This window comes from Diabrotica virgifera, chromosome 5, assembly GCF_917563875.1.
Source record: "Diabrotica virgifera virgifera chromosome 5, PGI_DIABVI_V3a".
In the NCBI taxonomy this organism is placed as follows: Eukaryota; Metazoa; Arthropoda; class Insecta; order Coleoptera; family Chrysomelidae; genus Diabrotica; species Diabrotica virgifera.
The window spans coordinates 215,830,978-215,854,946 of record NC_065447.1 but is presented as its reverse complement, the minus strand read 5'-3'; the positions used below and the strand labels follow the sequence as shown (position 1 = coordinate 215,854,946).

General features: G+C 34.2%; 2 protein-coding genes across 51 annotated transcripts in view; one reads left to right on the top strand and one right to left on the bottom strand.

The window, feature by feature from the left end:
- LOC114334985 (mucin-5AC-like) overlaps positions 1–8,882 on the top strand; it is a 159,161-nt gene extending 150,279 nt beyond the window's left edge. For all 50 annotated transcript variants that reach the window (XM_050650619.1, XM_050650637.1, XM_050650659.1 and 47 more), the window contains one exon: positions 8,574–8,882. In XM_050650619.1, coding sequence (XP_050506576.1) covers positions 8,574–8,788 — 215 coding nt within the window. In that variant the 3' untranslated portion in view covers positions 8,789–8,882. The remainder of the gene's footprint in view (positions 1–8,573) is intronic.
- A 2,368-nt stretch (positions 8,883–11,250) lies between these two features.
- Positions 11,251–23,969, bottom strand: part of LOC114334984 (juvenile hormone epoxide hydrolase-like) — a 98,633-nt gene continuing 85,914 nt past the window's right edge. Inside the window, exons 7-9 of the mRNA XM_050650616.1 lie at positions 20,726–21,084; positions 18,770–19,004; positions 11,251–11,531 (exon numbers count right to left, since the gene is read on the bottom strand). Coding sequence (XP_050506573.1) covers positions 11,315–11,531; positions 18,770–19,004; positions 20,726–21,084 — 811 coding nt within the window. The 3' untranslated portion in view covers positions 11,251–11,314. The remainder of the gene's footprint in view (positions 11,532–18,769; positions 19,005–20,725; positions 21,085–23,969) is intronic.

Here is a 23,969-nt window from a genome sequence, read left to right as displayed (position 1 = left end):
AATAAATAAAGTGTGTGACAATGTCTTCACAACATAAGAAAATCACTGAATTGATCGTTAAGGAGCTCCGCAACCAGTTAGAAGAGAGAGACATGGACACTACTGGGAAAAAGGCTGATCTAGTCGAACGTCTAAAGAACGCTCTTCAAGAAGAGGGTCAAGATCCAGAAACCTATTTGTTTGAAGACAAGCATGCTGCTGTGATCTCGTCGATTTCGAAAGTTTCCTCCGATGTTTCTAAAGTTTCCTCCGATGTTTCTAAAGTTTCGACAGACATTACATCGCTAGAGAACAAAGTCTCGACAGACATTACATCGTTAGAACATAGAGTTTCTAATGATATTTTGAAAGTTTCGGGTGATATTTCATCCCTTGAAAGCAAGATGACTGACAAGATCTCTAAAGTCACTTTGGATTTTGACGACAAGATATCGTCCATAAAATCTACTTTTGAGGAAAAGATCAAGGAATTAGAAAAGAAAATGGAGGAAACGGAAAAAGCAGACAAAGGGATGGAACCCATCTTAACAGACATTAAAGATGATGAAACCAAATACAAATTGGAGCCACGGTCGATAGTTGAAGGGAGTGTAGGTCATGCTCGTGTTAAGGTGCCAAATTTCGACGGAAAGTCATCATGGAACAACTACATGAAACAGTTCGAATCTGCGGCCAGAGCGAATGGATGGTCCGAAAAAGAAAAAGCTGTAAACCTCACTATTGCTCTTCGAGGCGACGCTTTGGATGTCCTCCAGACCATAGCCGTAGAGGAGACAGATGACTTCGAGCAGCTTAAAAAGAAACTGAATATGCGATACGGGCACGAACATTTAGAGCATGTCTATCAGTCGCAGTTTAAAAATCGAAGACAAAAGAAAGATGAAGCCCTTCAAGAATACGAGGTCGATATTGCCAAGTTGGTACGATATGCATATCCAACAGGTCCCGAAGACATGATGGAAAAGTTGGCTGTTCAAACATTCATTGATGGCCTTCGTGATCATGAAATGCAAAGAACACTGCGATTAGCTCGTCACAAGACGCTGGTTGATGTCTTGTCTGCCGCCCTCGAATACGAATCAGCTACCCAGGCCTCTGGCGGGTACAGTAAAGTTAGGACTGTGAAAGAGGAAGAGGATGAAGACAAACTGGACCAGATTGTCAATATGATAAAGGGCATTTCCTATAAGAAAACAAAGACCATAAGGTGCTGGAATTGTGGGGAAATGGGACACGTACGGAGTTCATGTAAGTACCCTAGGTACAATAACAGTCAAGAGACTCACCAGCAGGAAAACTAGAACGGGTCGGCCTTAGGGGGGCAGCTTCGACCCGCAACTTTTCCAAAGACCCTCTCATACTAATAGCTTCTTTGAAATGTCGTGAAGATAGTGTATATGTGGATGGAGAAATAAATGGTAAAAAGTATACATTGTTGGTGGATACCGGAGCGACCAGAACCATTATACGACCGTCAGTTATAAACAGTCATAAGAAGCTCTTACCAACGAGGTTGCGACTGCGGACTGCCACAGGTGAAAATGCCAACATCCACGGAGAAATCCAGATACAATTGGGGATCGGAGCAGAAAAGTTCGTCCATACTGTCATAGTTGCAGACATCGAAGAAGATGTTATATTAGGAATGGACGTAATGAATTTGCATGGATTTCAATTGGATTTTAAGAATAGGGTAATTAAAGTCGGCAACGAGGAGGTATTTCTTCATCCACATGATGACAGAACTGTGCTAGCAGCCATTAAAGAAGATACAGTTGTGCCTGCGAGGAGTGAAACGATCATCGTAGCGCGGCTACAGGGAACTGTAGAAGAAGGAACACCTGTTATGATGGAGCCATGGAACCACGACGAGGAGGTTGGCCGAGGGATCATAATTGGAAAGGAATTGGTTACTTCTGCTAAAGAAATTCCCGTGAGATTGATTAATGTCAATGACTACCCGGTGACCATCAAGAAGGAGACAAAAGTAGGAACTTGTGTACCCGTGACGTCCATAATCCGTCAGACGACAACATCAGATAATTCCAACGACAAGTTCGACCAAATGGTTGCAGTTGCAGGCCAATCTCTAAATCAAATGGAAAAAAAGAAATTAAGGGAATTTCTTAGGCAATATCGTGACATATTCGTACCGAAAGGAGGAAAGACAGGAAGAACGACAGTTGTCAAACATAAAATTGACACTGGTACCGCTAGGCCAATTCGTCAATCAGCTCGACGATTACCACAGGCGAAGAGAGAGGAAGCTGAAAGGATTGTTCAAGAAATGAAGAAAGACGGGGTGATAGAAACTTCTACGAGCCCATGGGTCTCTCCGGTGGTCCTGGTCAAGAAGAAAGATGGAACTACGAGGTTCTGTGTGGACTACCGTTTGTTGAACAATGTTACCAAGAAAGATAGTTATCCTCTGCCTCGGATCGACGACACGTTGGACACATTGGCTGGAAGTAAATTGTTTTCTACGTTGGACTTGAAGTCTGGATATTGGCAGGTAGAGATGGATCCAGTGGACAAAGAGAAGACGGCCTTTACGACAGGATCTGGATTATGGGAATTCAACGTTATGCCGTTTGGACTCTGTAACGCACCTGCGACATTTGAGAGGCTTATGGAAAATGTGTTGAGAGGGTTATCTTGGAAGACGTGCCTGGTGTATTTAGACGACATAATCGTTTTGGGGGAGACGTTTGAAGACCACCTGAAGAATTTAGAAGACGTTTTTAATCGACTTAAAGCTGCCCAGTTAATGTTAAACCCCAAGAAATGCCAGCTATTTCAAAGTAAAGTCAATTATCTAGGCCATATAGTCAGCAAAGAAGGAGTGGCCGTGGACAAAGGAAAAATCGATTCCATTAAGGAATGGCCGGAACCAACTGATAAACATCAAGTGAGAAGTTTCCTGGGACTATGTACTTACTACCGGAGATTCATTAAGAAGTTTGCAGATATCGCTAAGCCATTAACGCGACTTACAGAGGAAGCAAGGGATTATTGCTGGGATGGAGACTGCCAAACGGCCTTTGAAACTTTGAAGAGGCATTTAATTACAGCGCCAATATTAGGGTATCCACTGCCAGAAGGAGAGTTCATCTTAGATACGGATGCAAGCAATGTGGGAATTGGAGGAGTGCTGTCGCAGATCCAAGGAGGACAGGAACGAGTCCTTGGATATTTTAGTAAAGTGCTTTCAAAACCTGAACGAAATTATTGCGTCACGAGAAGAGAACTTCTAGCAGTAGTAAAATCAGTGGAACACTTCTATCAATACCTCTACGGAAGGAAGTTTCTAATCCGAACCGACCATGCCGCCCTTAAATGGTTAATGCAGTTTAAGAATCCAGAGGGTCAGATAGCCAGATGGATTGAACGACTTCAAGAATATGATTTCAAGATCGAGCATCGGGCCGGAGTTAGCCACAGGAACGCTGATTCTCTATCTAGAAGACCGTGTCCAGCAGAATGTTCCCATTGCAACAAAACAGAGTCAAAGGAAGCAGCAGTACTAAGAACAACAGTGGTCAACGACGAGTGGACGCCTACCAAGATCAAGGAAGAACAAGAAAAAGATCCAGTTTTACAGAAGATTCGACAATGGAAAGAAGAAAATCGTCGACCATCTTGGCAAGAAATATCAAGCCTAGGCTCAGTAGTTAAGACGTATTGGGCCCAGTGGGAATCATTTATCTTGGAAGACAGCTTGCTTAAACGAGTAATAGAAAATGATGATGGTTCGGTGAGGAGGACACAGTTGGTGATTCCAAAGAGCAGAGTAGCCGAAGTACTTCGTCAGTTACACGACAGTCCATCAGGAGGGCATTTTGGTGTAAAGAAGACCCTTCAGAGAATTCGGGAACGATTTTATTGGATGAATAGTTCCGACGATGTGAAGGACTGGTGTAAGAAATGTACTACCTGTGCTACAAGTAACGGGCCCTACCGGAAAAGAAAGGCTCCTATGAGACAGTACAATGTTGGAAGTCCGTTTGAAAGAATAACTTTGGATATTGCCGGGCCATTTCCAGAAAGTGACAATGGATGCAAATACATGTTGGTGATAATGGATTACTTCACGAAGTGGGTGGAGATCTACGCAATTCCAGACCAGAAGGCCGCCACTATTGCAGATGTGTTAATCAAAGACTGCATCAGCCGATTTGGAGTACCTCTGGAGATCCATAGTGACCAAGGAAGGAACTTTGAGAGCGATCTATTTCAAGGAATCTGTGATAAACTAGGCATGAAGAAGACAAGAACCACGGCCTATCACCCGCAATCGGATGGAATGGTGGAGCGTATGAATAGGACAGTCGGCAAGTATTTGACAAAGATGGTGTCCAATCATCAACGAGACTGGGACCAGTACCTTCCGTTCTTCGCAATGGCCTATAGATCTGCTGTTAATGAATCAACTGGCCAAACACCAGCAAAAGTCCTATTTGGACGTGAGATGCGTCTACCCTGTGATCTAGAGTTTGGATGTCGACCTGGAGAAGATGTTGCTGGTGAGGATTACGTGAATGAATTACGAAGAAGAATGGACGATATACATGAGTTGGTCCGTTCTAATCTTCAGATCGCTAGCGACCGAATGAAGAAACGATACGATACCCAAGCTGAAAAGGGATGTTTCAAGGAGAACGACAAAGTCTGGCTTTATAATCCAAAGAAGCGAACAGGCTGCTCTCCCAAGTTGCAGCAGTTCTGGGAAGGTCCGTACCTCATTGTCAAGAAAATCAATGACGTTATCTACCGAATAAGCAAGATTCCTAGGGGAAAGCCGATGATAGTTCACCATAACCGGTTGGCGCCGTACGAGGGAGACCACGACGTAGATGAAGAAGTGGAAGTCAACCAAGTTCGAGAAATACCTGACCTCACGTTTGAGGAGTTCATGGGGGCCTATGGAGGTACCGGTAAAGCAAGACATGGTGTTACCACTGAAGAAAAGCGAGATTTACTCGCACTTCCCGATGACTATTCACTGTCCCATACCATCCCGGCCAGTATCAAAGACGCACGAGGGTTGGCATCCGCCTTCCGAATGAAGTTTGGTCGAGTTGCAGAACTTCAATGCCAACTGCCAGCTCCTGGCAAAGCATTGAAACTCCAAGATGCATCACGTTACCTATTCTATCTGGTAACAAAAGACACTGTCCATGACCAACCTACCTACCAAGATGTATGGGATGCATTAATTCAATTGAGAGAGCACGTGTTGGAGTCCGACGTGCAAAAGTTAGCCATGCCAAAGTTAGAATGCAGCCAATTAGACTGGAGAGTTATCCGAAATATGGTAGAAGAAATTTTCCAAGACACCGAGGTCCAGGTGTTAGTCTGTTGCAATCCGCATAGTTACTGGTGCGGAGAGAAGACCGTCCCCTGTCACTTTTATACAACTGGGAGTTGTAAAAGAGGGTCCAGTTGCAGATACCAGCATCCAGTTCCAGTCCCGACAAGGTTCCAGGAGGAACCATCTTTTGAGGAGGGGGCAATGTCACGGTCCCAGGCCGGCCCTGTCAACGCCAGAACTTTCTGGCGCCGAAGTGTCTGAAACCCTGTTCGTCGGCGAGACAGCTGTTTACGAACGTATCGGCATATCTAGAAGGTCACCTAATACACCTTTCTTTTGTTGCTTTGTAAATAATAGATATCTTTCGATTTTTTCTGGAAATCAGTAGATTAATTTTTATAACTATATAAAGAGACATTTTTTGAAATTAGAGTTAGTTATAAATTTGTAGTCGTCGGTCGAGTAACATTTTTCGATGTTCGGACGCGAAATAAATGTAAATGTAAATGGTACATATTAGACATTTAGATAAATTGTTGTTTTAGTGTAATCTTTAATAAAGCCGTGGTTATTTTGTAACGAATAAAAATAATGTAGTATTTTAATGTTAAGTTTGTAAATTAGTGTTATTAAAGGATATAAATTCAGTGTTCTTTATTTCTTTAAGTGTAAGTTATTAAAAATAAATAAAGTCAATTAAATTAAACTTAGTGCCTAAAAACATAAACAATAAAATAGTAGAGTCAACCACGTAAAAAGACAATTACGCCACAGTACCTTTATATTTCACAATATCGAAAATTGTTATTAAGAAAAGTTGTTTGGAATTAAAAACTATGTTTCAGTGTTCAATTACATCCTTTTAATTAAAATATTGTGAATAAAAAATTCACAACTCTTAAGAAAAATTTATATTTTTTACATACCTCGTATAAAATTGAAAAAGTTTGATATAATATGATGGTTGTATCTTAGATTATAGACCAGTTAAAGCATTTGATGAAGAATAACTTTTTTTCGTAAAATTGATAATAAAATAGTTATCATAGTTGTAATAAAATGATGATGGGTATCCGTAATTTGAGAAAAAATTGATTTTTTTGTTTCGATTAGAATGATGTAATTGTATATTAAAACATAGTTTTTAATTTCAAACAACTTTTCATAATAGCATTTTTGGATATTCTGCAATATAAAGGTATACTTTACTCTTTAACGAAATTCATATTTTTGACATAACTCGTATAAAATTGATAAAATTTTATATCTGATGGTTGAGTTTTAGATTTTTGATTATTCAGAGCATTTTATGAAGAATAACTTTTTTCGTAAAATTGATAATAAAAAAATTTTCCATGTGGTTCCTAGCTACGCAGACATACTGTTTAAGAGCTTCTGTATAAGATTTTTTAAATTGTAATGCCATATTCGGATTCAGCATAATCAAAAACAAAATAGAAACATATTTAATCAAAGTAAAATGATGAATTCAACGATATTTTTAAAATTTTTTTATAAAAAAATTGTTATTGTTTAAACAATTAATAAACAATTAGCGGCCAAATCTGCGAGTAGAACTTTTTACTATAACATGTATATAAACTAACAAAAAAAGAATGTGTGTGTACTTTGTACGCACGTAAGAAGTTATACTTCTACTACATATTATGTGATTTTTAAGGCAATACCAAAAATTTTAAAAAATAAAAGAATAAAACGCACATAAACACATTGAAAAATGCCACAAAGAAAAAATGATTTCTGAACGATAATAATTGTTGGCAAAAATTTTAAATACGCATTTTCTGAAAAAAAATTATATAACAAATATACTTACAATCATAAAATGCATAAAAAAATAAAAAAATAAAAACTTGCATCGGGAATCGAACCCGTGAATTTCGTGGCGCCTTGATTCGTAATCGAAGCCTAGACTCACTCGTCCAATTCCACATTATTTGTAATGTGGAAAAATAGGGTAACTGAACGTTTTACTGTTTGACAGTTGTTTTGAATATAATTAAATTATGTAGTTTAAATTTTGTGGAAGAAAATATTAAAATATAACAAAACAGTAAGAAACAATATATTAGATGAAGATTGGTAGAACTTTTGTTGGTAATCAAATTAAGTATGTAAATCAAAGCATTACATACCTACTAGATAAATAAATCTACTTAAAAATCTACTTAAAATCTTACTAAAATCTTACTAAAATCTTACTAAAATCTTATAAAAAAATCATAATTTAAAAATAAAAATCGGACCTAATTTGGGATTTCTCTCTAAAATCCCCATTCTTGAGAAAATAAATGTACAGTAGAGCGTCGATTATCCGAACGTCGATCAACCGAACGACCGCTTATTCGAACTATCCACTCCCGCGTCCCGCACTCGAATACCGAGCAAGCGTTAGTAATTGACGCTTAAAATATCTTCAATTTTCTTCAATATTGTATCCAAAAATAATTATGTTGTTGCAAAGACTGCACTTTTTTGTTTAGTTGCTAGTTGTCATTATCAAGGTATAAATAAATATGTAGGTATATAAATATGGCTTTTATTCACTTGTGGATAAATATGTATGACTATAAATATGTATCAATATATTGTAGTTCGATTATCCGAAAAAATCGGTTTTCCGAACACCTATGTCCCCCAATTAGTTCGGATAATCGACGCTCTACTGTATTTCAACCTAATCCAAATGTATAATTACAATACGATTATAATAAAAACTAATTACCAAATTAGAATGAGTTTTCCTTGTCCAAAATAGTCCAAAAGTCCAAAAATATAGGTATATGAAAACTATTTAAAAAGGCAGTATAACTATTAACTAACTTTTGTTTGTTGTTTCTTTTCACACAAATTTTAAAACGCAACAACCATAAATAATCAAACTACAGCTGTACCACAGCCGCCATATTGAATAATTTTTGACATGTCATTTGAACATCCAATCAGAACAAAGTTATAATGCGCATGCGCCGGGATCATAGGTTTTAACATATAAAAATTCACCCTCATATCGCAGGTAAAGAAGTATAACTTCAAAAAGGTTTTAGAAAAATATAAGCTTGTTTGAATTTTTCCGAAACAATGCATGTTTTCGTTCTAATTGCATTCCCCTAAATTTTATTCAGTGTATTTGTTATCATTTTGATTGTTAATTTCAATCTTAGTGCCAATCAATTAAAAAAGCAACTGAAAAAATACATTGCACTAAATAATTTGTCTAAATCGAATTTTCTTTTTACAGTTTTGGGAATGATGCAATCCAAATGTTCTTGTTGTCAAGCCATTGCCTTCAACAACTTACAAGTCGAACTTCAATGCCCTGACGGCAGTGTGCTCAAGAAGGACGTAGAAGTACCATCCAAATGTAATTGTAACATAACAGCTTGCGAAGGAAACTTGAAATCTATCGAGCCTAGGTCCATCGTTCACAGAGGAAGAAGATATGGCGTCTATTAAAAGATAGAATAGTTTGTTTTATGACTAGTGTTACGTGTTTTATTATTAATATGTAAGAGTTTTATTAGAGTTAAATAAAGTTGGTTGATTTTGATATGAGTTGTTTGATTTCAATTTTACTGGTGGGAGATATTTGAGGCCTATAGAATCAAAACCTGCTAAATCCATGATTTGAAATTTGGTCAAGAGGCTAAAGAAAATGTAAATTTTCCAAAAAGTATCCGGCTTTTCTCAATCAAAGGGGCGTCAATAAATATCATAAAATGGCACACTAATTTGTCATTTTTCTGCATGCCCCTTACATCTTCAGAAATTTGTACTTTTAGTTTGGATTTTGCAGAACAAAAAATTTAGGATTTAGCAGGTTCTGATTCTGATGGGCTCATTTGAATCCATATAGGATGATTATTTGGTAGTTTCAATTAGATGTTTTGGAGAAACATGTCATAATAAATATGGGAAATTTAAGGCTAACATCATTCGAGGTTCACATATTAATTATGATAGCATGACATACATCTCCCTGTCTTAAACGATATGCTTAAGTTCTTCTAAAAGTTACTAAGGTTAGTTTTGTCTAATTTCTAATATTACGCAATAAGGACCAAGACCAGGCTTACATGTCAAAGAAAAAAAGTGATATTGTGTCGATGTGCGCTTTTGCCCTGGGGGTGACTTTCACCCCCTCTGGGGGGTGAAAAAATATATGTCCAAAATAAGTCCGGAAATGGATAAACTGACTAATTTTAAGTACCTTTTTTTCTATAGAGCTTTTTCGCCAAGTCAACACTTTTCGAGTTATTTGCGAGTGAATATGTTCATTTTTCAACAAAATAACTACATTTTTAGACGGTTTTTCGCAAATAACTCAAAAAGTAAGTATTTTGTCGAAAAAAACGTTCTTAGCAAAAATATAGCTTGTTAAAAATTTTAAAAATTGGTGTACGCGTTAGGTCGCTGGACCTCGTAGAACCAGAGTTATAGCCAATGAAAAATAGATTCATATTCACCAAATTTCAAATAGAATATTTCGAAGTGAAATATCCAAAAAATTAAGCACTTTTTGGTGAAAACCCATTAAAACCTTTTTAAAGTGTTTAAGAAGAGCTTTATTTCTGTTTTTATAAAAAGTTTCTAGCATTAAATTTAAGCAAGTTACGCTCAAAATAAAGTTGGTCCCTTTTGTTTTGGCAAACAAAAATCGGGAAGACCACTCCCTAATTAGCAACTTAAATGAAATTAATTGTTACCGCTCCACAAATTATTTTACTTATGTTGTGTTTATATCATCTGTAAGTTTCATCGATTCAAAGTGCTTATTTTTGAAAAAATTTGGTTTCAAAATAAAATTTTTAAAAATTTTAATTTTGAAAAATATGCATTGTTTCAAAATAACTTAAAAATTGTTAGAGATACCAAAAATCTCAAAAAACAAAATAAGTCAGCATTGCTTTTCTGAATACCATGTATTTTTTTGTTTTTTTGTTAGACAAAATTGATTAAGATTTGGTGTTTCTAAATTTGCATACATTCGTGATCAGTGACTCGTTCAACCCCTGTTAACTACAGCCCTTTCAAAAATAAGGACTTTGAACCGATGAAACTTACAGATCATATAAACAATACATACACGAGTCAAGAAACTTGTGAAGTCGTAATGAGTAAGTTTATGTGAGGTACTAATTAGGGGCTGATTTTCCCAATTTTTTTACCAAAAAAAAAGGGACTAACTTTATTTTGAGCGTAACTTGTCTACTTTTGATGCTAGAAATTTTTTTATAAAACAAAAATGAAGCTTTTTTTAAACACTTTAAATAAGTTCTAATGAGTTTTCCCCGAAATGTGCTTCATTTTTAGTTATTTCACGTTAAAATATTTCATTTGGAATTTGACGAATATGAACCTATTTTTAATTAGCTATAACTCTGTTTCTACTAAGTATAGAGACGTGATATATACACCATTTTTTAAACTTTTTTACAGGCTATATTTTTGTTCAGAATTTTTTTCGAATTTTGAATTATTTGCGAAAAACCATCTAAAATCGTGGTTATTTTGTTGAAAAAATGAACATGTTCACTGGCAAATAACTAGAAAAGTATTGACTTAGTGAAAAAACTCTATAGAAAAAAAGTTACTTAAAATTAGTCAGTTTATCCATTTCCGGACTTACTTTGGACGAATATTTTTTCACCCCAAGAGGGGGTTAAAACCACCCCCGGGGAAAAAGCACATATCGGCACAATATCACTTTTTTCTTTGACTTGTTAGCTATGTCTATGCCAAATTTAATAGTTAATCCAAGCGGTTCTTTAAAATTTAGAGGTTTTGCAATATTTTACCGTTAAAGAACGCACTATAGTTCTAAACGAGAACAGAAATATATGCAATAGTTTATTTGAAATATTTTGAAATAAAAGATAATACTTTGTAGCGGGTAAAAAAATACAAAATAGTGTATGTATGTTGTATGTAGAATGGTATATTTTTGCACAGATTTTTTCTCATAATTTACAAAAAATTTTATCAAAACAATTTTGAATCATACAATTTGATTACAAACGACATAATATCTTCAGTTAAAATTTTATTATTTTGTATTGCTGCAAAATGTCCTATTGATGGGTAAGTATTGTACTGGATTATATTTGGGTATTTATCTCGCAGGAACCCTTCTGGTTGATATATAAATTCGTTTTCGAAATAGGCACATGCACATGGTATCTTCTTATCGATTGGAATACTGAAAAATGTGAATGGCTCTACATCTATTTTCAACACAGAAATACACTCAACAGAAGATTCTTCTGTTGATTTCCCTTATAATGAACCATTTTAAATTGGAAATAAGCCACAATTTTATCAAAAAAAATGAATTTATTAACGTTTCGACGCCCAAGTCGGGTGTCGTTGTCAAAATACAAAATAATACGACTTGGGCGTCGAAACGTTAATAAATTCATTTTTTTGATAAAATTGTGGCTTATTTCCCATTTAAAATAGTTCATTATAAAAATGCCACAAGAAAATAGCTTCAGAACAACATTGATTTCCCTTGTTTAAAAATTAGTCCTGTCGCCAGTGGGGGTACAACGGCCTCCTTAATTCAGATGGACTTACCCAAGTTTTATTTATGTGAAGAGTTGGTCTGTGCCGATTGAATTGGCAAGTACCTAGCGTCTTCGAGCAGGGAACCATGGCACCCTTTTAGCATGTGTTCCACTATATCTATTAACATCGACTTGTAGTCATAAAATTTTAATATATTATATTATGTAAACCATATATGATGGGGTTAACACTATATACAGTGTGCTAGTTTCAAACTACTCGGCAGGATGCACTGAAGACGTTCTGTATAGAACGAAAACGTTTTGCAATCCATGACATTTTAAATAGTTTTTAAATAAACGATTTTATACCAGAATACATCTCGAAGTTTTTACTTCTGTATGAGTTTTTTTATTTATGTATTTTGACCCGTAGAACACGAATTTTTTGGGTAACAGTCGATCCGGATGTCGATAAGATTGTTATAAACAAAGAACTTGAGGAATCATATAACAGCGATTTTTTACAAAACAAAATATGTTTTTGTATTTTTTGGGCCATTCTAAGCAAAAAATGATTTTACAAGTATTTTCGCAGGATGCATAGTTTTCGACATAAACCCGGTTGAACTTTCAAAAAATCGAAAAATGCAATTTTTGAACCCGAATAACTTTTGATTGAAAAATAAAATAGCAATTCTGCTAATCGCATTTGAAAGTTCAAGTCAATTTCTATCGGTTTTGATTACTTTCATTGCTAAAAACTAATTTTTTTATTGTTAAACAAAGCTATAAACACATAGTGATTGAATGATGTTTTCAATGCATTTCTCATTTGAAATCGAACGAGTAGGCGCGCATACTAGAATCTCTACGTATTGTAAGTACATTAAAACGCATGCATTGGGCACGAGAAACACTATGTGTTTATGGCTTTGTTTAACAAATAAAAACTTAATTTTTAGCAATGCAAATAATCAAAACCGATAGAATTTGACTTGAACTTTCAAATGCAGTAAGCAGAATTGCTATTCTATTTTTTAATCAAAAACGATTTTTTCAAAGACGAACTTTTTTACGATTTTTTGAAAGTTCAACCGCGTTTATGTCGAAAACTATGAATCCTACGAAAAAACTTGTAAAATCATTTTTTGCTTAGAATGGCCCAAAAAATACAAAAAAATGTTTTGTTTTGCGAAAAATCGCTGTTATGTGATTCCTCAAGTTCTTTGTTTATAACAATCTTATCGACATCCGGATCGACTGTTACCCAAAAAATTCGTGTTCTACGGGTCAAAATACATAAAAAAAACTTGGGTAAGTCCATCTGAATTAAGGAGGCCGTTGTACCCCCCGTGGCGACAGGACTAAATACTCTTCGTAAGTAAGTTATAAATTTATAATTCTGTCCTATAAGGTATAAATCATATTTTATAATAGTTAAAAGACGTTAAATAATTTAGTTAAGTAACTTTAGTTTTCTTAAAGACCAACATAAATACACTTTTAACAATAATCGAGGCCAGCGATCAATGATAGATTTTATAATCACAAATCGAGTGATAAAACTGTCACAGGTACTTGATATCAGAGCCCTAATATCTGCTAACCTGGAGACCTATCACAACCTTCTTTTATGCAAGAAGCTACTAGAAGGTTCGCAACGAAACAGAAAATCCTTAATGTTGATCGAAGATACAATATACCCAGTAGATACAATATAAGCTACCCAGGCAACCAAGTGACGTCAATAACGTCGAGGAAACGTCAGTTTTTGGTTAAATATACAGGGTGAGTCACCACTAACGGGACGGAAGATTACAGCGAAATGGTAAAAGATTTGAAAAAAATTTTAAATTAATAGTTTGTAAGTTGCTAAAATCTACATTTTAAAATTATTTTGAAATATACAGGGTGTCCCAATAAGTGGCGGCGTATCAAAGTTATATTTTTTCTTATGGAACACCCTGTATTTTATTGAATTTTTTGATTGTCCGCAAAAAATAAGGTATAGTTTCATAAGGCTTCCCTATACCTATGCACAGAGTGTTCTGAGCTATGGTGACTTTTCTTAAAATGTAAAGTTTTAAAAGAAGGCTTATTGTCAAGTTATTTAAGAAGTTATGAAAAAAATACTTTTACATCTAAATAGTTGGATATTGGTTGAATGTATTCCATGATTAATTATTACACAATTATTTACAGGGTTTTCAACATTTACAGTTTCATTATTGGATTATTCAATGTGTCATATTATGCTTATTTTAAATGAAACATCATGTATATTAATACACCATTATACTAAACGGAGTCACCTCTTTCGAATGGTATATGGATGTCCTATACCTAGGTCTAATAGTTATTGCGTAATTTACAATTATTTAAATTCTTAATCTGTAAATCAACTTTAAAACAAAAGATGTATCTCATTGTATGAATCGTCATTTTATGACAGTACGGTCTGGTAATTATCAAAAATATAAACATCCGTGTATGACATTCAAATTTAACTGTTCCTAAAAATGAATAATCACGTTATCTACGAAAGAGTAGACATGCGGTATTTTGCATTGGGGAGTGTTTGTTAAATTGTATCTTACCTTCTTAAGTTTACGCTCAAAATGATGAACCTGATAGAAGACACCCAAAAAGGACGTTTTTGAGAGATTTCAATGGATTCCGTGCTACTGGTAATGTTGCATACGGAAAGATGAATAAAAATAAACCAGTTATTTGTGATGAAGTCAAGGAGCTTGATGTCCTGCTTTCTGTTACGGAAAACCCAAATACTAGTAAAGAAAAAATTTCGGGTGAATTGTAAATCAGTCAAATGACTCTTAGAATACTTAAGAGAAACCACTATTATCCATATAAAACTCAACTACACCAGTATTAGACCAAACAGGATTATGATAAATATTTAACTTATCGTTTATGGACTTTAGACTATAGAAGATCCTGATTTTTTTAATGTATTGTATACAGACCAATATACCTACTTTTCATAATAATGGTCTAGTAAATAGACATAATTTTCATTTCATTATGATACAGTAAACAAATATTTATTTCGTACAGTTTAAAAATCGCGAGTGACTATAAATATTATTTTTAAAATTAATTTACCGTTTAAGAAAATTGTAAATTACGCAAAAACTATGACTCCTAGTTATAGAACAGCCCTATACCATTTGAAAGAACAACCTGTGCTTAGTACAATAATTTATTAATATACATGGTGTTTTATTTAAAATAAGCATCATATATGACACATTAAATAATCCAATAATGAAACTGTAAATTTTGAACACCCTGTAAATAAATGTGTAATAATCAATCATGGAATACATTAATTATAAAATAAAAACCAGACCGTACTGACAAAAGGTGACAATGTCATACAATGCGATTAATTAACTACATCTTTTGTTTTAAAATCGATTTACAGATTAAGAATTTAAATAATTGTAAATTATGCAAAAACTATGAGACCTAGGTATAGGACATCCATATACCATTCGAAAGAGGTAAAATTGTTTAGTATAATTATTTATTAATATACATGGTGTTTTATTTAAAATAAGAATCATATGACACATTGAATAATCCAATAATGAAACTGTAAATTTTGAACACCCTGTAAATAAATGTGTAATAATTAATCATGAAATACATTCAACCAATATCCAAATATTTAAATGTAAAAGTAATTTTTTTATAATTTCTTAAATAACTTGAGAATAAGCCTTCTTTTAAAACTTTACATTTTAAGAAAAGTCAACATAACTCATAACACTCTGTACATAGGTATTGGGACTGTGCAAGTTCGGCAAAGCGACCCCTATTTCTACGCTCTATACTAAAATTCGCACTTTTAATTATATTGGCCAATTATATTAGCCCTGGTTACTGGATAATTGTCAAGGCCATAGTCCAAAAAAATAATAAGAAGAAAAAATAAGATTCAGGTTATGTTATGAAAACGTCAACAATTGTATGTAGTAAATAAAATTAGTTATTAAAATGCAGTACTGCACGCAAAATAAAATTAATTAAATTTACCTTTATATAATAATTGCATATCATATCAATATTGTGGAGCAATATATAATTTTTCTGCTTCATTGACAGAAGGTATGAAATATACGTAAATTTGACAATTTCAATTGACAATATGAATTATTTAAGATAGTTGCAATATTTCTCCGCGACTCGCGCAGGGTCGTTTCTTGTTTCCCCTTCCAAATACTTGCACACCGCGAATAGGGAAGTCTTATGAAACTATACCTTATTTTTTGCGGACAATTAAAAAATGCAATAAAATATAGGGTGTTCCATAAGAAAAAATATAACTTTGATACGCCGCCATTTATTGGGACACCCTGTATATTTCAAAATAATTTTAAAATGTAGATTTTATCAACTTACAAACTACTAAGTTAAAATTTTTTTCAAATCTTTTACCATTTCGCTGTAATCTTCCGTCCCGTTAGTGGTGACTCACCCTGTATACACGTGTTTGAACATTATGTCGTATAAACGTCTTTTGTAGGTGATTTTAAATACGTAAGATTAGTGACGTTAAAATACGTTTAAAAACACGTTTTCATTTCAGACAGCCCAAGTCTGACGTCACAAAAATGGGAGGAGTTAATGCTTATAATATTAATGTTGTATATTGACATGGCATTGACTCCAAACTTTATTTATTGTTTACGTGCTTTGTGTGGTAAAATAAGACTTGGTGTTTTGGTGTTTATTTTCTGTTAATGAACTAATTAATATGCGTTGTTCGCGATTCTTTTTGATTGAATGGACAGCGTTACTTTAAATTAAGATATTATCCTGGATTATTTCATTCATAGGAGATTCTGACCAATAGAAAGCTACAGAAATCTGAATTAAATCGATAATTTTTGATAATCTCCCGTCGTTAAGTATATTACGTCAGATGCCCTTCGTTGCTACGAAAAAATACATTCAGTGACATTAATGACAATTAATGTTTTAAAAATTATAAAAGTGATGACTTTCAATCGTCAAATATTTATAAAAACTGTGTGTTTAATGGTACTTACATAAATAAATTACAATAAAATTTTGGTTTTGAACAGTTTTATTCATGAAATAATCGCAACAAATTGCACTCGACCTCTGAAATTAATATAGAATTTTTGCTCTCGTAAAACTGTCAAAGTGTCACTCGGGAAAAATTCAATAATTTCAGAGCTCTTGTGAAATTACTACTGATAATTTGTTAATAAATTATTTATTAGTTTATATGTTGTTTCAGTTTTGACACAGTAACGCCCGGTTTGATAATCAACTTACGCTCGGTTTCATAAGTTAAAGTGGACTTTAAATTTTAAGTTGGTACCTTTATCAATGCAATTCATATGGTAAATGTCAACGTTGAAGTGAACTTTAGTTAATGTTCACTTTAAGTTGATTATGAAACGTGTTAAAGTGAACATTAACTAAAGTTCACTTTAAAGTTGACATTTACCCATATGAATTGCATTGATAAAGGTACATACCAACTTAAAATTTAAAGTCCACTTTAACTGATTATGAAACCGAGCGTAAGTATACCTATATTAAAAGTGAAAATTGTATAATGTTGCATTGAGGGCACCTATTGTAATTTGATTGTAATTCTATGCATTTTTTTATAAAGTCTTCCATTTGGTTTTACTTTTAGCCTATAAGCTAAATTTAAAACAGTTAAATGAAAAATTGCAATACCAACAATGCCCATACGAATAATTAATATTGTGTATTTTTAAAACCATAAAATGAAAAATAACTTAAAAAACGACATAAAAAGTACGTTTTTGATATCACGTATCTAAAGCGTGATAAAAATGACGTCAATTATGGTGGGACATATTGACGTGATCGACGTCGAAAAAACGTGAAAAACTGACGTGGTTTGGTGATAATTATTACGTCTTTTCAACGTTTTGTAAACGTTATTTGGTTGCCTGGGTAGCAACAGAGAGTACAAAACTCCTTTATGAGAACAGGATTACCAGCAAACTAAAAGTGATCGACCAACCAGAATGAGGAGACGACACTTGGCAAAAAAATAAGAAATGCATCAACGAAGCAGCAGAAGAAGAGATTGGAAAGCGAAAATTAACACAAGAGCGACAAACCACACCAAACCGAAGTTCTGTTAAGAGGTAAAAAAACTCTCTGAATTAAAACGCAAATGCTACCTGAGGTATAAAAGGAGACAATCGGAAGAAGCTCTCGCAGAATATGTTCAAGTAACAAAAAAAGTAAACGCAAGAATAAAAGCAATCAAAAGAGAACATTGGGCTAAATTCACTAGCGACATGGACTTCGACGTACATGGTGCCAAAAGAAAGTATGAAAAATGCTTCGGAACAGGAAAAAACAGTTAACGAGTTCGTGTAGACCAAGGGAGTACCTATAGAGACATGGCAACAGCATTTGAAAGAGCTATATGATGCTGAAGAAACGCTGAATATAAATGAATACGAAACAGATATAAGTGCTACAATCAATGGCGAAGAGGCAGAAGCAAAGACCAAGAAGCTAAAAAACAGACACCTGGAACTAATGGTATAACCAATGGACTTTTAAAATATGGAGGCCCTGAACTAGCAAGTAAACTGCATTTAACAAAATTTTAAACGAAACAGGAACACCAGATGAATGGTAGTAGAAAGAGCAACACAATCCCCATATTTTAAAAAAATGACAAAAACCTTGCCCACAAAACTACAGAGGAATAACCCTCTTAAATACAAGGATGAAACTTTTCACAGGTATTCTTAAGGACAAATTGGAAAGGCAAATCACTTATTCTGAAGAACAACAAGGTTTTACAAAGGTGCGGTCTATTTTTACATATATATCACTATATGTACAGATTTTTCCCAACATTATAAATATTACTTACTTGTGTAAACCAAATTTGAATCCCTTCAATGTAATATTCTCACAATAATATCTGGCAGCTGTTGTCGATTTCTGTGGAAACCAATAGTAAAACAGAATGGAGTCAATAAAAGTGGTTAAATCTAACTGTTCTAATCCAGCTGTTGACGAAAACACATTAGTTCTATTTGTTCCAACTGATAGCTTCTCAAAACTGTAGGTGATTAAGGCTAATGGACTGCTGTCGAGAATGTGACCTTAAAATATACAAAATTAGCGAAAAATTTTTATGTTAAGAGCACACAGTAGCGATCAACAGGTAGCAACAAACGCGGTCCAAGATTGCGAAAGTTCTGCGAACTTTCAAAAGTGAGGCAACAGTGCGTCGGTAATTCGACACTGACAGTGACGTTTATACTAACAAAAACAATAATTTTTATACACATAGGCGCGAAATGTTGCCAAGTCAGTGACGTTTGATTTCTTGTTTTAAAAAAATCGATTTTTAGTAGTTCCGATGTGGCACAAAATCTAGGCACGGGATAAAAAAGTTTATTTGAAGAAAGTGTATTTTTTGTCTTTCTTAATGGCGGTACAGACTCCTTTTTCAATATTTTATTTAGTTATAGAGTAATTTCCACATACTAACATATTTCTCAAATTGGCCTCTGTACCGCCATTCTTTACTGCATTACAAATATGTGTGCCAAATATCTCGACAAAATATTCAAAATTAGAGCCGCAATCTTGGAACGCGTTTGTTGCTACCTGTTGATCGCTACCGTTTCCTCTTAAAACATATTCTGCAAAAAAATTCAGTCATTTTCAATATAGCATATACGTAGTTCACTCTCTCTTCTTCTCCAGGTGCTGTCTGCTGTCTCAGCTTCGAAGGTTAGCAATCATCAGAACAATTTTTACTTTTGAGACCGCGGCTCTAAAAAACCATTCCCTAAGGTTCTTCAGCCATGAGTTACGTCTCCTTCCTATGGAGCCTTTTCTCCGGATTTTTCCTTGCATAATAATCTGGAGTATTAGCTATTTATCTCCTCTCATCACATGTTCCATATATCTGTTTTCTTCACTTAATTGTTAGAAGTACTACTCTTTCCTTATGCTTACGTATTATTACCTCTACGTTGGTTATTCTATCTACCCATGAGATCTTCAGTACTCTTCGGTACATCCACATCTCGAACGTCTCCAGTCTCCCCATGTCAATTTTATTCAGTGTCCACGCTTTCATCCCGTAGTATAATACTACTTGGCAACTTTTGCTAGGTCACATCTACGTGTTATATCTTCCTGTAGTGACTCTGTGTTTGTGATCAATGAGCCCAGATAAAAGTAACAGCTCACAACCTAAAACCGGTCAATTGTGGTTATGTGTGGATGATTGTTATGTAGTCTATCCACTATCATGATCTTTGTCATTGATATGTTTAATTGCGGACCAAATATTTGACGTTTTTGACCCGTCGAATAAGATCAGCTCTGCTTGACTATTTACAAGAAGGTCAGTGTCATTTGCGAAACGTAGGTTGTTTATTTTATGACCATTTATTGAGATGCTCTTTTCCCATACTTCAAGTCCTCTTCTCATAATATGCTCCCCATATATATTGAATAATTGTGGAGATAGTATACATCTTTGTCTGACACCCCGTTCTGGTTGAAATTCGTTTGAAAATGTGTCAAGCACTTTAATGATCCAGTAGTGTGTTCGTATAGTTAAGTTATAAGCGAAATAAGGTTTTGTGGTACGCCTACTTCTTTTAATATTCGCCATAAGTGTCTCCACTTGACCCTGTCGAACGCTTTAAGATAATCTATAAAGCATATGTACAGTGGAATATTTAATTCATTAGATTTTTCGATTATCTGTCTTTTCTTAGATTATCTTTACAAAGAGATGCTAATTGTATCCAAACGTATGCAGTACCTATAATAGGAAATGAGTTACTTTTTTATTACTTACCAATTGTGTCTGGCTTTGTTCCAAATAGATGGAAATACGCTGATTCGTAAAAAATGAAACGTAACTGATTCAAAAAAGGGTATATATTCTCTTCATATTTGTCGTCCACAAAACCTCGTGGCCATATACTTCCCAGTAATGTTTTAAAAAGAGTAACAGTTCTCAAAGAGGAACAAAAGTTTGAATGCAAAGCGATTACTGAATCGGGATAAAGTGTAGCTAAAGCTGTAACTGTGAATGCACCCCAATCGCTCCCGTGTACTAAAAACTTCTTATAGCCTAAACGGTTCATAAGTAGGCGCATTATGTTTGCGCTGTGAACAAAACTAAAGCCTGGTTTGGACGCACCATCAGAATATCTAAAACAGAATTAGATACTAAAAATAATAATACTTTTATAATAAACAAAATATCAAAATGAATATGTTTCGTGACACTATCTGATAAAGGTTTGATAAATTATTTTTGAAGTTATACTTCTTTACGATCGAGAGTGAAATTTTATAATCCCTGGCGCATGCGCACACAGCCAGTATGTAGTTCGTTGCTAATCTTTCAAGATATGTATGTATCAGTGCTGTCAGCGCAAATAATTCATTAAAAGGATATATTAATGTTTCTAGTAAATGTCTTATTTATTATAATTTTTGTGTCTTTGGATTTGTCTTCCTCGGGAATAAGATATTTTATAATAATAGTAAGTATATTTAAAGTATTTTGGTATACTTCACTTGGTCTATTAAATTTGTCAGTATGTATAAGAAATCTTGTAACCTGTCAAAGCAAAAGGAATATAGCTCAGTGGTAGAGCGTGTGACCGGATATCGAGAGGTCCCGGGTTCAAATCCCGGACGATTCATTTTCTTTTTTTTTTAATTTTTGGTATCGTTTTAATAAAAAAATTTTAAAAGTGGTAGGTAAGAAAGTTAGTTTAATATTTAAATAAAATACAAATAACCTGTTAAGTATATTTATTTCTTTGAAATTATATAATAGAAGTATAACTTCTTACGTGCGTACAAAGTACACACACATTCTTTTTATATAAAATTAGTCTCATCAGCCATTCGATCAGAATGCAAACACACAACCAGAAGGGGAACGCCGTGTCTTGAAACTACAGTTTCAGTGAGGACGTACAAGAACGCCATCAAATCTACTCCTATGGCTGTGCAACAGGCCTTCTCGAAAAGAGACGGTTCCTATTATCTCTTGTCCTGTATAAAATACAGTTCAGGAAATATATATGGTACCGGCCAAACCCGATTTCAGGATAAACTAGTTTGGCCTAGGCCAAACTAGTTTGTCCTGAACGCGATAGAATAAACTAGTTTGTCCTGGATGCGATAGAATAAACTAGTTTAGCCTAGGCTCAACTATTATGGCCTAGTATAAACATTATAGTACATCTACAAAGCCAAAATAAATATATAAACTAAATAAAATACTCTATAATTGGAAAATAAACATTTTTCATTAAAACGATAATGATTCGTTGTTAAAACTAATTGACAATAGGCAATACAAACAATCATCGTATTATAAAATATAATCTTTTTTTTTTTTTTCATAAAAGCAATAGTAATATGTACGTCTTTACGTACATATTACTGTTTTGTAGTAGATAAATAGACACTTCATCTCACTTTGCCCTTTGGACCCTAGCGCTCTTCGAGGGTGAACCGAACGCGCAAATGGTTTGACGCATATAGCACATATTTTATTAATTTTTAAGTACTTACTTTACAGAACATTACATGGAACATGCTGATGAAAACTTTACCTTACCTTTGAGTTTCCAGATGACGCTAGTCACCTACTCCATACACGTCAGTTGCAATGCGGGGATAAACTTTCATGGTTTGGTCACTTCGCGTAGAGAGCAGCCTCTCCGATGATGACTCCAATAAGAGTCGAAAATCGTCGATTCAGAGTGCTGGACTGCGCTCCGTATTCTAAGTGAAGAATAAGATTGTTTTGACTTCACATTGCAACTGAATAAAAATGGAATTTTTAATAAAACACTGAAAACGTTTGTTTTCTATACTTTACTGGATGATATACTAGTATGCTTTACAGGAACTAACAGGCAACTTGACCAATTTCTATCATACATTAATTCACTTCATAGTAACATTGAGTTCACAATAGAAACAGAACAGAATATAAGTCTATAAACTTTCTAGACGTAACAATTACCAGACTACACAACAAACATGAGTTCTCCGTATATCATAAACCTACCCATACTGACACAACTATACACAATTCATCATCCCATCCTACACAACACAAATTAGCAGCCGACCATAGCATGATACATAGACTGACAGAAATTCCCATGTCAAAACCATAACTTCGAGATAGAACTGAACATCATTAAACAAATAGCAGTAATAAACAATGGCTATAACGAACAAACAATTAACAAAAGTTTAAACCAAAATCTCCATATAGTCCAAAAGCCACTGCGCATCCGCTAGGAAAAATATTCCGATTCGGATTTTTTGCACAATCTTACTCAAAAAGGACTCCTTTTAACAAATTTGCATGTTGCCAGGACCAAAAGGTGGTCAAAAATTTTTTGAACGTTTTTTTTTTTTTGTTTTTTGAAGATATTCTTCTTTAGGCGCGATTCGATTAAGGGTAAAATTGTACATATATCTGCGCGCCTGCGCACACAGACAGTATGTAGTTCCTTGCTAATCTTTCAAGATAGGTATGTATGTATCTGTATCTGTGCAAATAAGTCATTAAAAGAATATATTAGTGTTTTTAGTAAATGTCTTATTTATTATAATTCTTGTGTTTTTGGATTTGTGTTTCTCTAGTAAAATAATAACATATTATGTAGGCATAACATTTTATGTGTTGTGTAATTATATCCGAAACTTAACATGTCAATTAGAAGGACCTCGCTGGTGTAGTTGGAAGGGCGTTAGCTCCGTGATTGGAATGACGCGGGTTCGAATCCTGGGCGATTCATACTTTTTTTTTATTTTTGGTTGTTTTAATAAAAAATTTTTGAAAGTGTTAGATAAGAAAGTTAGTTTAATTTTTAAATAAAAGACAAATAACCTGTTAAGTATATTTTCTTCGTTGAAATTACCTATATAATAGAAGAATATCTTCTTACGTGCGTACAAAGTACACACACATTCTTTTATTTCCTTTACGTTTCTTTTTACTTACCTTTTTTTGTCGTTATAAAAATTATGATTTATTTTTCCATGGAGTGCTTTGG